Here is a 16,138-nt window from a genome sequence, read left to right on the forward strand (position 1 = left end):
GTGTCCGGCTCATATCCCAGGCGGTGGCATATTTGTCAACACCCCACCACTCCAGCGCCGTATAGTCAGAAAAACGCCGCCCAGAAAATGAATAAGTTTACCTCGCTAGCTGACAAACTTTTCCGTCGGTTCCGCCATCTCGCCAAGTTTCCTCCTCTGGCTGGGTTGCCGTGCAACACTCTGTAGCAAAATAAGTCCGTTTATTAACGTGGCGGAGCATTCACACCCCCCTGCGAACCCCACGGCCCAGACGAGATCCTGTGAGACAGCGCACGGTGCGTCCGCCGGCTCTGTTATATAAAAGGCCGCACAAGCACCGTGACATGGGCGACTATTGCGGTGAGAGAACCAAAACTGGCACCGGACCCGCGAGCGATCCATGTTAGACCGATGATACGAACCGATCCCGCACATATATGTAGGTCATTTCATGGCCGGCTTCCGTGGGTTCTAGACGAGCACAGGTCCGTAAGGCGCGAACGGAACCGAGAACCACACAGAGCGACAGACTTAGTAGACCGCGGGTGTAGGCACTGATTCGTAAACATGACTGGGTGAGGGAGTGACCGGGCACGGGACAGACGCAGACAGTCACAGTCGCACACGACCCGTCCCATGGCCAAACGCGAGTAACTCACTAATAACGCGTGTCTTGGGACCCTCCACACCAACCGGCCGGTCACGGGTCAGCACCGATGGCTCCCACCCTGCGGTAAACACACATCGTCATGGCAGCATATATCCCCGTGCACACCGGCGCAAGTACATACTATCGGCTCAGCACCGACCAGTAAGCCGGGGCACCAGCGACAGGCCGTCGCCTCTCAACCGCCACTGTCCAGAGGTAATGCATATCTTGGTAACAACTCAGGAAAACTTCATATATCGACACACATTGCGCACAGCAAACTACGCGATATTCTACGCACAGACGACCGTGACGAAGCGCAAAATATTCTACCTAAAGCTAGCACTAACTAGTGTCGAGAGCGGGCCTCGGGGCCCTGCTGGCAGCCTGTAACGCCTCTGTTGGTTTTCAGACGATCGAGATGAACCATCCAGGGTGCATTCTCTCCGTCTTATCTGACTAATAACTCATTTCCTTACTCAACTCGCATTTCTCAGAACACATTGACTTGGGCCAGCGGGCCCAACGCGATCGGATTTTCCCCAGAACCTTCTGACTTCCACGCGTCTCTCTCTACTCGCTCAATAGCCGATCGATGCTGCCGTGATCTCTGATACTGTAGAGCGTCTGCTCCGGTGACCGGGCTACCGGGCGCAGTCCAGACCCCAGGTCTCTCGTCGTGTTGATTGCTGCTCGCTGACGTCGTCCAGTACAGGTGCCCAGCCCTCTGTGGGGCTCGCTCGACGCCTCATATATCTGTGTGAAAGCGCTGGATGCCACTGGGTGGTGCGGCTGACAGTGAATCCCTCCCGTGGCGGACAGACGACCGAGCGGCGACCGGGCGGCGACCGAGCGGCTCCGCTCCCCGTCCGGCGGCGGTGTCTTTTTGTACACACCTGACCGAAGAACCTCCGCTGCCGATGCCGCTGCTACCGCAGCTGTCGCTGCCAAGGTGGCGGTGATGGTACTGAGCTAGCCGGCCAGAGGCCCACGTCACGCCTCCTCCTGCTGGTAGAGCGTCACCGATGCCAGGTGTCCGTTGTTCATCACCTGACGAACGGAGACAGGGTCAGTCAGTCACGGCGTCATTTTAACTGCATGACGGCACCTATTATCGGGCATGCTGCCTGTTGGTGCTTGTTTACGATAAACATAAACATTCTGTCGAGATGCGGCGAGTTACGATCAGACGCCCTGTCACAATGCAATTGCAACGTAAAGCCATGGTAAGACAAGGTGTCATGATGTCACTTGGTCAGACGCGGTGTCATCGTGTCGCGGAATGTGATGGTGTCGTGGTTAGACGCCGTTCAGGCGAACATCAGCCGGACAGGAAGAAGTTACACGCACGCATAACACGATGTTGGAAAAGGCGTGATGATACCAACTGGTCGAGCGAACTTTTTTTTTGTAAGCGAAATACAAGCTTCAGCAAGATAATAACCAACGAAATAATTAAATACCCAATACCCATCAGCCACATGACTGACTCTGAAATAAAATAACACCAAGGTTTTATCTAGAATTCGGCATTGCGATATCCAGCCGAAATGGCCACGACACGCCCTGACGTGCTCGTAGAATGTTGACTTGGTCTTTCATTTCGGTAGCCAGCCAATTAATTTCCGACGACGGCCCTTGATCCCACAGAAAATGTGGACAAAAACACAATAACCTGAATGCAGCATTTAATATCACTTTCTTACGTCAATTCTCTATCTCAATGAGAGTATTTGGTCATCAAGGTAGAACTATCGTAGCTAATATCAAACTTTCATTAAACGTTATTTACTTCATAAAGTTTATGATAGTTGATTTCAAACTCTTCATAAAACGTCAGGTTCTTATTAGTTGGCCATTCAATAACTCAATATATGAAGCTAATACTGTTACGAAGTAAGACGAAGTAAAGGTCTAACCGCTAGTCCTTTCCGCTCGACCTCCCTTACCAATCTAAGTACAGTTACTAGCCACCCCCTCCTAAACGTACCCGGACCTTGAACTCGCCTCCCGAATCAATGTTCGCCCGGATGCAACATAAGTTAGCCTGACATGTTAGCGGCTACGCCCCAGTCGGGGGCACCTAAACAACGAGCATTGCTATCCGAGAGCATATACCAGGCACCGTGTCCAGGGCCCGTCAGTGTCGGGAAACAAACAACTCCTGATCTCTCACGGTCACCCTCCTCCCCGGGGGGGGGGGGGGGGGGGGGTCAGCGCCGCTCTAGCTCCCGCCGCCCGTCCGCCTGTCCGTCCGGTATTGAGCTCCCACTGCGCTGGTCGTAGCAGTGCTGTCTGATCTACCGACACATTCTGACGCTGAAGCGGCGCTGATCGTGAGGGTTTACCGGCACCAGTGGGATGAGGATCGGAGAGCTGGGCTTATTGGGCGGCGGAATAGCGTCGGTGAAGAATGTATAATGTATGTCTCGAATAAAATACGACGGCTAGCGAGAGTCACGAACTGAGACGACGACGACATCCTACGACGACGACGTCCTACGTGTCCCACGACGCGAAAGATAAGGAAGTCTCGACTGGTACTATGACAAAAGTGGCCTCATATCCCGGCAGCCCGTCTACGTTTACACGTTCCAATGGGATTTCTTGTCGCATACATAACAATTGTCATCAATTTTCATTTGTAGCTCCAAAACGCACACCTCTCAGCCATTGCAACAAATTAGGAGCTCTGCGACTCCAATCATAAAGTAGGAACGTCAGTCTCGCACTGGGTATGCCAAAGAGGGAGCCAATTCTAACCGTTCGTTAGGACATCCGAAGACCGTTTAATGATGGGAGACTGACCAGCTGTTGCTCAGTGCTCACTAAGGCAGTTCGCATGTCACGCGTCCCATCAAGCATTTCAAGGAGCCAAGGTGTACAATGCAAAATGATTCCACGGCAAGCTATTGGCGCATCCGGGATAGGACGAGAGCGGGCCACTTGCCAGCAACTGGAACCGACTGCCGTTCTTAATGAATGGCCGGAAATGAAGTAAGTTTCCTACTCTTAGATTCATTTGGCATAAGATCGTGCTCACAATTAACTTAATGAACAACTCTCAGCGGGCTGAGAGACCGAAGCAAATGCGCTTTAGTCGTTTTAAAAGCCATGATTGCTTCAGGGAATTGTTGGCTTGTATTGCGAACAATGGAAGCTCGCTTTTCTATCCGGATGTTATTGAATTTGCATTAATTAGCAATGAATAAGGTCGCCTGTGAAAGACATAGTCAATACTGCTACTGCGAATGAGCTGTCTAACGTTTCATTATGTCTCTAATTCGACATATTGACCTTGGTGTCGACAGGGGGTTTTTGGGCACCCGGACTACAGTGGTCATCGGCGAATGTCGACAACTGGTGTCGACAGGCTGACTACATTTAACTCCCTAGAATAAGTAATCAAACTTTCAAGGTACTGAATGAATATGGGTAAATTAAGGCATCGCAACACGTGATAGCACGTGATTCGACAGGTTTGCACGTTATCTTCCATGTGGGTATCAATTTTAGACTTACCTGTATCAACACAACTATTAATCTACATGTCCCAAGTCCGGCTCAAATATACCTCTATGAGATCCAAGCGGGTGCGAATTTCAAACATGAAACTCATCGTCTTCCCGAGCGTATTGAGCGCCCATGCCAAGTTGCAGCTCATTTTGGCTTCAGCCGCCACCCTTCACTGCCTTCCTGACGTCACAACTGTGGCCCCGGCGACCGACGATTTCTCACTGACAGTGGTAGATGATTGTCATCATGCACGCCTCAAGAGCATCTTATCCTGGCATATTGACGCACCTCTCGTTTAGTATGCCTACTGTGCAGTGAGTAGAGTAGCATTTAGTGCGTAATGTGTCGTGCACAGTGCACACGGCACACTAGGCCGCTAGTCTACCCCCTCCAACCCTCCCCTCTCTCTTCCAATTCTCCGTGTTCTCACCTCACAGATGAAGTCCTCCACGCCGTAGCAGAGCGTCGAGCCGAACGGGTTGCTCGTGTTGGTGGTGGAGGCGCGGTTCAGCACCACCGGCCGGCTGGAGGGCTTCAGCGTGCCGCACACCGACTCCCACTTGGTGTCGGCGCGGATCTGTCGCCGGTAGAGAGACGAGTTAGAGGGTAAAGGGACGGGTCAGAAGGCACATGAGAGGCCGCACACCAACTCCCACTTGTGTCGGCGCGGATCTGCCGTCGGGAGAGAGACGAGTTAGAGGGTGAACGTCAAGGACCCACGGTCAGAAGGGGACAATGGACATGCCCAGAGGAGAAGGGTGGGTGACCAGAGGGTGGAACCGGTCAGAGGGACGCAATTGGAATAATCAAAAAGAGGGAACATGTTAGTAGTCAGAAAAAGAATGCCAGGACCGGGGAACACTTGACAGCAGATAGACACAATGTCAGAGGTCACGCTAAAAGCCACGCATCAGTGGTTAGAAGGGGCCGTGCCAGCGGACAGAAGGGACTTCTCAGGGGGGGGGGGGGGGGAGAAGCAGCGGGCACGTGTTAGCGGTCGCTTTTGAAAGATACATCAGCGGCCAGAAGGGACTCGTGAGCGGTTAACCCTCGCCCGTGTAGGGGGGGGGGGGGGGGTCGAACGGACCCCCCCATGGTTTTTCGCGAATAACTCGCGTAAAAAGCGGCCGATCGCGACGAAACTTTCAGTACCCTCGCGTTCATCAATTTTACACCTACCCTGAAAATTTCATGACCCTGACCCAAATGACCTTTGACTTGTGACCTACTTTTCGAGACCATGTTTGGCCGGAATCGCGATTCGGCGTATGTCGGCTCGCATTAGCCGCGCGTTTGCAGTCTTTTCGTGGTTTCAAGCGTTCAAACATGTGATATGATGTTGCCCCCATGCATTAGGGTGGATGTCAAGGTCACCTGAAGGTCAGGTCAGGTCATTGACCTTTGATGACCTCGGTTCACTTTTTTCGAGTTTTACATGTTTCTAGGCCAGTTTTTGGAGCTGAATTCGAATTTAGCAACCATATGAACATTTACGAAGTAGTTTTGGTGCCTTCGTAACATGTTACGAAGCTGTCAGAGGCGGTTGCCACCTACTACGAATACCCTTACTGGTTGACCTGACCTGACCTGACCCGACCTGACCTAAATGCATGAAGACATCATCTGTGATCAAAACTAACATGATATTCGTGATCAGCACCCCGAAAAACCCCATAGCAGCCACACTTTACGACGTTCTAACAGGTCCGGATTTTCCCGACTTTTGGGTCATTGACCTGACCTGCAAGGTCAACCAATGACCTAGGACCTTAAAATTGGGTATCATCGGCTTCCTCTCGTCACGGGCAACACGCTCGTTTTTTCCGCGAAGCTCTAGCTCGATCAGGGGCGAAACGGCAAGGGGGGGGTCCAACGGACCCCCCCCCCCCCTTATACGTTCGCGGCTGGAAAAACACCAATACGGGCGAGGGTTAAATTACGCGTCGGCGCGGTGGCCACATGAGAGCCAGACGTATCCGAGGGACCATAAATCACTCGCCGGTGGCCATTTGAGACGACGTGCCACCAGAGCCAGGGAATGAAACGCCAACACGACGCAACGGAACGCTTTCAGAACACTATTCCCTAGGTAAAGAAAGGATCGCTTTCTAACAGCGAATCCGGCAATAAATTTGATGTTCCGCTTGCTTGCATTCTCAAGAAACCGAAAATGAAGACACCGCTAATTGTTAAATGTTTCAATTCAGGGCACTAGAATAGTACTGGTCATTGCCGATCACTACGCGTGACTGAACCAGTACTCTATCCAGTATTGTCCAGCGCGTAAGATATCTCTATTCCTGGAGGGAAACCACACTAGTTTCTCCAGAAGTGCCGGCGTCTACACACGGGACTCTACACACAGGACTATAGCCACCTATAGTAGCTCCGTATGGAGGGACTAACTGTGATGAAAGGACCGCCGAGGCGTTACAGGTCTTTCAATGAGCGATGCGAACTGCCGCATACAGCGTACCTATTCAGCAATTCCCGGTACATGAATACAGACACTAGCGTCTGACGCCGTAAGAGCCACAATTCCTATTGCTACCGACTCCGGCTGAGTGGATCCGGACGGATCAGGAGGTTCACAAGAGCTGAATGGGGATTGCGGCCAACGAGATATACTCATACAAATGGGATCTCGCCGCATTTACATCATGTTTACTGTTTAAGGCGTTCACAACGAGCTTTCGAAAAGCTTCGATCTGTATTTCACTCGTGTCACACGTCACACACGACAAACAACTACTTTGGCTCACTAGTTAAATGAGAACAAAACGGCTTTACTGTTTCCGATTGCTAGTTACGCCTACAACTCTCGTATAATAATTTGACGATGAATGAGGCTGCATCCATTCACTGTCCCTTATTGCATTCTAAGTCGCATTGTTTCGAAAAGTGTCTCCTACAAAAAAAGCAAAAACACTTCAATTACGAACTTTTACCACATCTCAGGGAAGACGGCTTAATAACGTACGATGATGAACATAGTTTCCAAGTTAATACACCGACTGCCTGGGGCCCTCGCTAAACTTGCGCATGGAGACCAAGAGAAGCAAAAAGTATCGCGCCCAGACAGCTATTGATTCAATTACATTAATCCGAGCACACTACTAAGGAACCTAGACATAGCTTATCATTGCTTAGTTTGAGATTTTCACCGTGGATGCAAAAAGGTTCAGCCATTATTTCAAACTGGAAGGTTCACTATGAAAAATTGAAAGCCTATCTGACCTTTCTACTCCCGGCTGGTGGCAACAGGGGCACGAGTGACTGCCATATAGTAACCACCTCTGGAGCCCCCCGTTCCGAAGAGTAAGCCCCTTGCCGTTTCAGCGCGGTAGGAAGGACGGCTGGCCCATAGCTCGAGATGTACGCCCTGTGCCGGGAAGAGGCGGACGTGCCGGAGCACGTGTTGCTCCGCTGCCCGGCCCTCGCTGGCGCCCGCCTGCGGCTAACTGGCAGCATTCACGTCGACCCGTCGCGGCTGTGGGACGCCGACCTGGTGGCTGCCTTGGAGGCCGGCTACCTTCGCCATAGGGAGCCTCTCGGCTATGGTCCTCCGTAAGGAGGTCCCAGGGGGAAGAACAACAACAACAACAACAGATGTACGCCCTCCCGGTGGCCCTATCCGGACAGTCACATTCATTTGCGGCGGCACTGCGGCATTTGCACAATGCATTCACGGCGGAGTATCTGCGGGCGGTGGACTGTCCCACGGCGTCCCAGTGCCACTCACGTGCACGCCGTCCGTGGTCGTGTTGATGATGGACGAGTGCGGGTCGACAGAGAGATCAAAGTTGCATCGGTGGTACCTGTCGACAGAGCGTGGCGTCAGGGCGGTAAGGGGATGACTGGGAAACGGAATACCTACCGATACTGCATCACAAGACAGCAGCAAGACGATCGGCACATGATCACGTAGTCCTACCCTTCACATCACGGGACATGATTACTATTACTATTACTGTAGTGTATACTGTGCATACACATTACTATACACACATCAATACATAACTGTGCACGACATACGACAACGCATATGTCGTGCGTATGTATGTCAGTGCACGAATGCCTGGTATTAATGGCTATTAAAGCGAGGACAGCCGCAGTCCGATATACCGGTCTGAATAAAGGAAAGCCGGGACGGTGTGACCCTGCGGTATTACAGCTCAGCAAATTAAGGACTAAAACGCCCGTCATGTTGCTAGGAATAAGAAAATGTGCCGGAACTAAAGAGGAAAACTAACTAGCTGGCTTTGATAGGAACGTATTCTCATATAAAAATGTTCGGAGCACGGTAAGTAATAAAAAAAAAATCATTAAGTTGTTTACATTCATCTTATTTCGAGAAAACCTCTACACAATAAACTCTGGAGAAACCCTATGTAAAAATTAAACGATGCGATACAGAGGCAAAATATAAAGGAAAATATACACAATAAATATATCAGCTGACAGGAACTGCTAATATCTCGGCTCGCACAGCATACAACGTGCCATCGGTCTTCCTATACAATATCCTTCTACATCTCGCCTTTCATCCCACACTATGACCCCCCCCCCCCCCCCCCCAAGGAGCACCAAAGTCCCGTCAAGTGAGTCCAAGAAGCGATCAACGTCCTATTCCCGTGAGATGCGACTCAGAACCAGTCGCAAACTAGCTCCGAGTACTTAATTCCCCAGCGTCCGGACACTAACAGTGAATAAGAGCCCCGTCATGTCTGCACTCTGCACCATTGGGAAGCCATTTAGCAACTGGATCACATTACCAATACGCCTTCATATCAAATCTACCGATTCATGGCTGGGTCACGTGCACAGCACGTGAGCGAACGGATAATGTTCAGATGTGAAGAATGTATAAACCCTTACAGGTAAGTGTACGTACATATAACACACTAATGTGATTGCTTGGTGTGCGTCAAGCAGTTACCAGAGTACCTTTCATGCGTCCCTCTTCGCTTTTGCTCTCCACTTCAGCGTAATTCCCCTCTCCCCACTTTTTTGCCTTCTGTACGCACACTTCGGCCGGTCCCCGCCTGCTCGCGTGTGGGACAGTCCCCATTCCAGGAAACGTTTCGGATGGGTTCAGTAATGGTTACGGCCAAGGGGCATGCCTCCAGTGATCGGGCGCCTGGCAGAGACGGTCGCAGGACAGCGGTATTGACGACCAATGAACGAACAATGACGGGGGGACCGGCGGCCGACAACAGGAGACCGGAGCGGCGCGGGATATTGGACTGGTAACGAATCACACCGGTGATGGACCGGACTGGACCAGCGAGGGACGGATCGGACCGGCAGCAGACCAAACCAAACTGGACCAAACCAGAGGAGGTGACTGGATCGGACGGGTCATAGTCGAACTAACGCGATGGTCGATCTAGCAGGAGACCAGACATACTCTAACTATAATTGAGCTAGCAGGCCGGAACTCGACCGGCAGATGGGTGTATAATATCCGCGGGCGCTAGCATCAGTACGCTATCCTTATCTATCGCATCGTGTATCGGATAGTAACTTGTATAGGAAACCAAGCTTCTCATCAGACATGTGCTTGGATCCGAGAGCTGGATCTATGATCTCAGTGGATCTCTCGACAAAATAGAGGGGTTGGATCTATGATCCGAGTGGATCTCTCGACAAAATTCAGGGGTTGGATCTATGATCTGAATGGATCTCTCGACAAAATTTAGGGGTCGGATCTATGATCTCTGTGGATCCAGCGGGCTAAAATTTGTGGAGGACCTATGATCTGTATGGATCTCACGACAACATGTAGCCAATGAAACCCTTATCCTACATAATTGTACACCTTACAGTGCAATACAATTGAGAATTATCACTTGTGGACATGGTTATTGGTTAAGACCACTTGTGATCATTAGGTATCATCATTAAATTTGAATTTAAATAAACAACATTTGTACTACATTTAAAATAAACCAAGAACATGCATATTGCTACTTTTTGTGACCAATTGTAACTTTTTCATGACAGCACTGATGACAATCTTATCAACAAGCTACAGCCACTTTAATTCAAAGAACAAACAGTACAGGCAGATGCAGTGGCAGCAGGGCACTGCAGATTTTCATTTTGGTCCCATTCTTTCTGCAACTCCAGTAGGGCTAATGCTAAAATGCCAAACTCTATGGGGGGCACTGTACCCTGGTGCCACACCCCCCCCCCCCCCTGTTCTGCCGCCTATGGACAGATGTTAGGAAATCAAACCTGGAAGCCAAATAGGTCAGTTTTGTTAAAAATAATCCAGCAATCCACTTCTGCCAGGTATGAAATCCCAATCCAGAATGTTCATATGAGCTATTAGTATGTGCAACACAATTTCGATTTAGTAAGAATAGCAACCAACCTCTAATACTTTCCTAATAAAATTACAAGTTCAAAAATGGCATCAACTTCTTCAGATTACCTACTTTTGGCCACTTTTGGCATCCTGCCAGCTGCCACGTGTGGTGCCATGCTGTGCTTTTGTTATGAGAGAGCCTCCCAAAAAAAGACAAACGAAATTCACAGCTCACGTTTTGGTAATATGGTTTTATTACGTCATAATCGTTTGACCAATGAAAAATCTTAATTTGACCAAGACCGTAATGATTCCAAAAGATTCCCCGTAATAGGCCCTCTAAACTAATGACGTAAGATATTGTTATTCTTTTGAAAAGTGAATAAAATTAAGATGCAAGGCGCACACCGCTCAGGGCCATATAATACCGTTTCAGCTTACGTTTACGTCATTAAATTCAACGCTACAAAGATGATATTCACAAACAATCGTATCGTAAAATCATGTGAGGCAGAAAAAATGAACATTCTTTAAAAAAAGCTCCAGACTTTTGAATTTCCAGTTTGATTTTTTATTTATTTTCATTATACTCGAAGGTAGAACGCCTAGCTCATTTGTTATTTGAAATGACGTCACGAGTTCAATTTAGATACTGAATAATCATTTTACGGTAAATATCCAAGCCATTACAATTGATATTTCGCTTCCCATCGCTTCCGCAGGCTGTTGAATATTTTTATACTTTTGTTTATATCTCAGTTTATTTTATCAAATATTTCTTTCAATAGATTGAAATACCTTTACCTAACCAAGCCACATGTGTCAGTATCATCTTTTATTGTTTATCAATCAATTGTGGTAGCTGGAAACTGGAAAGCCTCATGGTTGTCTAATGCAAGATCAATGAGATTGTCTTATCAATATCATTATGTAGATTCTAACATGAATTGTGATGTGGTAGGTACCTAGTTATGTATTGTTCATTAGTCATTACTTTGACTTACCTCTATGTTAATTGTTAATGCAAACTTTTCTGTTGGTATGTGAACTGTGAACAATCTTCATGTCACTCAATTCTCTCAAGTTGTGACCGTCATGAGCCTCCTTTATTTTGTATTCTGTATAATGTAACTGGATGCCTTTACTAATATGGTCTTTGTATAAGATTGTTTGTTTCTAACCATACTTTGGTATTCATAACTTCTTATGAAAGAAAGTTGTTAACATTTTGAGCACCTATGTATGAGCTATGATCCCAACGGATCTCACGACAAAATTGGGGAGCCAGATCTATGATCCGAGTGGATCTAGCGACAAAATTGAAGGGTCAGATCTATGATCCCAGTAGATCTCTCGACAAAATTGAGGGGTTGGATCTATGATCTGAATGGATCTCGGATCGGGATCCATGGGATCGGATCTCAGATCCATTTTTCCGGATCCAAGCACATGTCTGCTTCTCATCACATGATCAAAGATCACCCTGATTACGTTCTTCATACATTGGACTCCAACGATACTACAATTTCATTAATTACGCTTTTAATTACAATAACACTATTGCCAGTGAGCTGTTTGCTAGCGGATATTTCGCTATAATTAACAGATTATTAATTATATTCCATTTCTAAAACATCTCCTCTCACCACATATTCTGCAAGGGTGATAAATACGAAAACAGTTACTAAAGCCTGCGCGCCACACTGTTATGTGATTCCGAGAATTCAATCGTCACAACACTCACATGTTGAAGTTGTAATGCCCCGGGAAATTGGTGTGCAGCAGAATCTTCTTTGCTCTATGCGTTCTGGCGTCAAACAAAATATCCTGGAAAGAGCATCGGGCTCAGGTTGGTTTGATTACGGATCAGCGGAGCGGAAAATAGCTCGTCGGCTAAACATCATATTTCTGAACATCTCTGATTCGACGCAACATGCTGTTCGTTCAACACAACACACGTCTAATGTGTTTAAGCGGCGTGGAATAAAAAACGCAGTCTCATGCTTTGAGGCGCATTAAAATGAAGAAAAAATATCAAAATGATGTACACACAAAAAGCACAAGACAACCCTTATTTTGTGCCCATATTAAAATAACTGCTTCGTGTTATTCAAGAAATAAAATATTGCTAAAATGGCGATCAAAGTCAATTGACTACGGCAGATATTTATGAGATACGTTGCTGTTTTAAGATTATTATATCTACCAGCCTCTTCAAACGAATGTCTAACCTTGAAAACCGCCAACTTTTATGTAAAAAGCATATGCATTTTTGGCGCCTGCAAAGCTTGCATTACATAAGCATCGCCTCAAAACATTAACCATTGCCGATACCAATATTGCAACCCCAGGTGTTTCTCTGACCCTCCCACCGGCCCCAACTCACAATGCCCAGAGTGAAGTAGTTGAAGAAGAAATCGGAGCGTCTGGAGGCGGCCCGTTTGTGCGCGAACGGACTGTGAATCTTCATCTTGTCCTCAGACTTGTAGAAGACCTTGGTGGGGGCACCAAGCAGCGTGGCCACGTCCTGACACGAGTCTCCGAACTGCACCTCTCGGACCAGCCGCGTCGGCTCGCTGTCCGCGCCCAGGTGCGTGTCGCCTGAGAACGGACGGCGGGTCAGCCGGACGGACTGATGCATATCAACACCACATTTAGAGAGCAGCACAGGCCACAGTACGCCCAGTGCGTGTCACCTGCGGATAGAGCGAACTGCAAGGACTGTACGTGAGTTACCTCGATGCGCATTTAAGACGGCGATACCCAGTAAAGCAGTAGCACAAAACCCTTATAAGTATAAATAGCATATGCTGGCGAATTTTGTGACCTGACAGTGCTCGTTTCAACGGTGGACAAATGTGAATAAACGGAAGGAATACACGTGTGGCAAATACAGTATCGATAAAACCATTCAGTGCTTAATCAGCTTCCGGAAAAGTCATACCATAACTCATGCAATTAACCATAATTTCAAACATATTACATAATCGGCGCCCAGAATGTATACGAGCAGTGTGCTTGCACGTCGGCATCCGTCGAAATATATGTAATATCACTCACTTGCCGCGAGAAGATGGAGCCGCACACCCTTGGTGACGTCATCCTCTCTGATGACGTCACACTTTTCGGTGTACACCTGGCCTCCGAAACACGAGACGGGCATCGGCGGAGCCTGTAGAGCACACCGATCGCAATCACAAGAACATCAAGGGTAAACGACAAGCGATCTTAGCTGACAAGTCAAAAGTGCTGCATGGTGAACACCCACATACGCTATGTAGGCTACCTTGTCCCAAATAGTTATGTTGGACCTCGTACGTAAGCCCAGGACAGGCTCAGGCAATATCAAGGCAACGTAATTTATTAGGTGTCCAAGTCTTATTTCTCAGCCAATTAAATCCAAACCCACAATTCCATATCTATAACCACAAATACTGATTTTCGGCTTTTAAAGTACCCTACAGCCTAACCAAGTTCATTTCCGCTTTCATTCCGACACAAAATGAGCGATGTACTCCACAGTTAGAAGATAGGGAGATGTGCTCCACAATAAGAATTAGCAAGCGCTGCCATATATCTTCATAATTTATCTTCGGTTTAAAGCGACAAGAGTTTGACATACGATAAAAGGTTACTTCGTTCTTTCAATTCTGTTTTGCGAGAAACGTGTACAAAAACTATCAATTCAAGTAGACATAGGAAACGAATTTAGAGCCATCGCAGAAATTCTGAAAAGACAGACGAAAAGCTCGAGTCGATGACGCATTGCCGTTATAAACAGTTTCCAGAATCAATTTACGCTCCGACCAGTACCGATCTTCCACATGATTATACTTTCTACAACAATACATCAGCGATCCTCTATTAGAGTGCCACTTTCCAGCGAAATTTAACATCAATTAGCGAGGACTGCCGGTGCGCCGTTCTGTTTTCATTCCCAGAACTGATTAGTAACAGGTTCTGTCGTCTCGTCCGGAGCGCTCTCAGATAGGCCTTACTCAGATCGCTTCAAAGCGCCCGAGAGCGAGCCTCGAGACGACGAGTCGCAGAACGCCGGGGCCGGGTTCCCGGAAACAAATTAAAACGACGTAGGCCAAGCGACATTTATTAATAAGCTCGTAACTGCATCCTAAAGCTAAATATCCTTTAATCGTTTCTTGGAAGGTTTCCCGCGATTTTGCTCACAAGTTGGACATTTCCGCAGATGGGGCAGGCATAATTGCGCCACCATATGTGCGGCGGCATGTAATGTAGCCGCGTTGCCGGGCGAGAAAATATCCCGGGGCCGTTAGCGGTGGAGTAAATGGGGGTTTGATGGAGTGGCCGAGATAAGAGAGCATCAACATAACGTATGGTTGCGGGAACACATCACAATAAGAATCATTTAGCCATTAAGCATTAGATAACGCGGCAATCTGCCACAACCTTCAGCAAATGTTGGACCAGCGGCATCCATATTCAATATATCGAGGTGGTAGCATCTGGTAGTTCCAACTAACCCTACACACTTATAAACGCGCCCCTGGTATTCACTAGAAACTGTCACGTACATAAAACCAAACCAATCCATAACTTCATTTTCAAACGCTCATTACCTTGCCATTTTTCGTGCACATAAAAAGCTACACCCGACCCAGACACCCGAGCACAACTCAATACACATCACGCACTCCCGCGGGGCAATCACACATTGTGTGTGTGTTCAGGGTTGGATAGTATGGGGGCATGTCTCACCTCTGTGGCGGTCCGACTGCTGCCACTGTAGATGCTCATCTGGGAGACCAGTGGTGAGCCACCGCCGGGGAACTGCAGCGAGCCCAGACCGCCAGCGAACCGCGGCTGGAAAAGGCGAAACGCACTGTCGTTAACGGTATATCAGCACACAGAACGCCTAACTGTCCTAACAGTGATCAGATATGCCATTTTTGGGTTGAAGCTATTGTAGGATTGCGTGTGTACAACAACTAAAATCAGCGTCAGTTCGACTACACGGCTCAACGTTGAACAATATCGTGAATGACATGAGGACACTAGGATAACTAATGCATAATATGACCCCTTACGCACATCGGCACGCATGCAACCGCTAGCACAATTACATACACGGAAACATTGACACATATACAACAAGAAGATGAGCCGACTCCACCAGTCACCACGTATCTGTCTGGGGCGCCCGACAGAGACGCTGTAAGTGATAGGAAGTTACACATTCCGGTACCGCACCGTATCTCCGGTATCTTGACCGGAACTAGCGTGGTAGCCTGTGTGAAAGTCAACAGATTGCAATAATGAAATGCCACCAGTCCCACACAGGGGTCACAGACGGCTGGGCAGCATTTGAACTCATATCCAGGTGGCTGCGACACTAGGGTATACCGCTCACAACACGTGCAGATTGTGAAAAATGGCACGTTTGACAATTTCCTGGGTACGAAACGCAATAGCACCCACATTTCATTTCGAAACTTTGCAGAGTCCGATATATAACTGCTAAGACAAGCTGTGGCAAAGACAAATGACCCCAGTCCCCGAACGTTTGTATGGAACTCTCAAGCCACGTGCAATTTATGCCAATCTCTGGTGCAATATCCTCAAATCTGGTCATGAAGAAATATGGCTGAATGCATGCCCACCTACTATAATAGTAGGTGTATATAGTACAACACATGAATGCACAT

General features: G+C 48.0%; 1 protein-coding gene across 2 annotated transcripts in view; it reads right to left on the minus strand.

Annotated features, from left to right (window-relative positions):
- Positions 1–185: 185 nt before the first annotated feature.
- LOC122386607 (PHAF1 protein CG7083-like) overlaps positions 186–16,138 on the minus strand; it is a 32,191-nt gene continuing 16,238 nt past the window's right edge. For both annotated transcript variants that reach the window (XM_043375942.1, XM_043375943.1), the window contains exons 6-12: positions 15,192–15,296; positions 13,518–13,629; positions 12,844–13,058; positions 12,202–12,284; positions 7,887–7,962; positions 4,575–4,721; positions 186–1,678 (exon numbers count right to left, since the gene is read on the minus strand). In XM_043375942.1, coding sequence (XP_043231877.1) covers positions 1,622–1,678; positions 4,575–4,721; positions 7,887–7,962; positions 12,202–12,284; positions 12,844–13,058; positions 13,518–13,629; positions 15,192–15,296 — 795 coding nt within the window. In that variant the 3' untranslated portion in view covers positions 186–1,621. The remainder of the gene's footprint in view (positions 1,679–4,574; positions 4,722–7,886; positions 7,963–12,201; positions 12,285–12,843; positions 13,059–13,517; positions 13,630–15,191; positions 15,297–16,138) is intronic.

Source organism: Amphibalanus amphitrite, unplaced genomic scaffold (assembly GCF_019059575.1).
Source record: "Amphibalanus amphitrite isolate SeventyFive unplaced genomic scaffold, NRLGWU_Aamphi_draft 000257F_arrow, whole genome shotgun sequence".
NCBI lineage: Eukaryota > Metazoa > Arthropoda > Thecostraca > Balanomorpha > Balanidae > Amphibalanus > Amphibalanus amphitrite.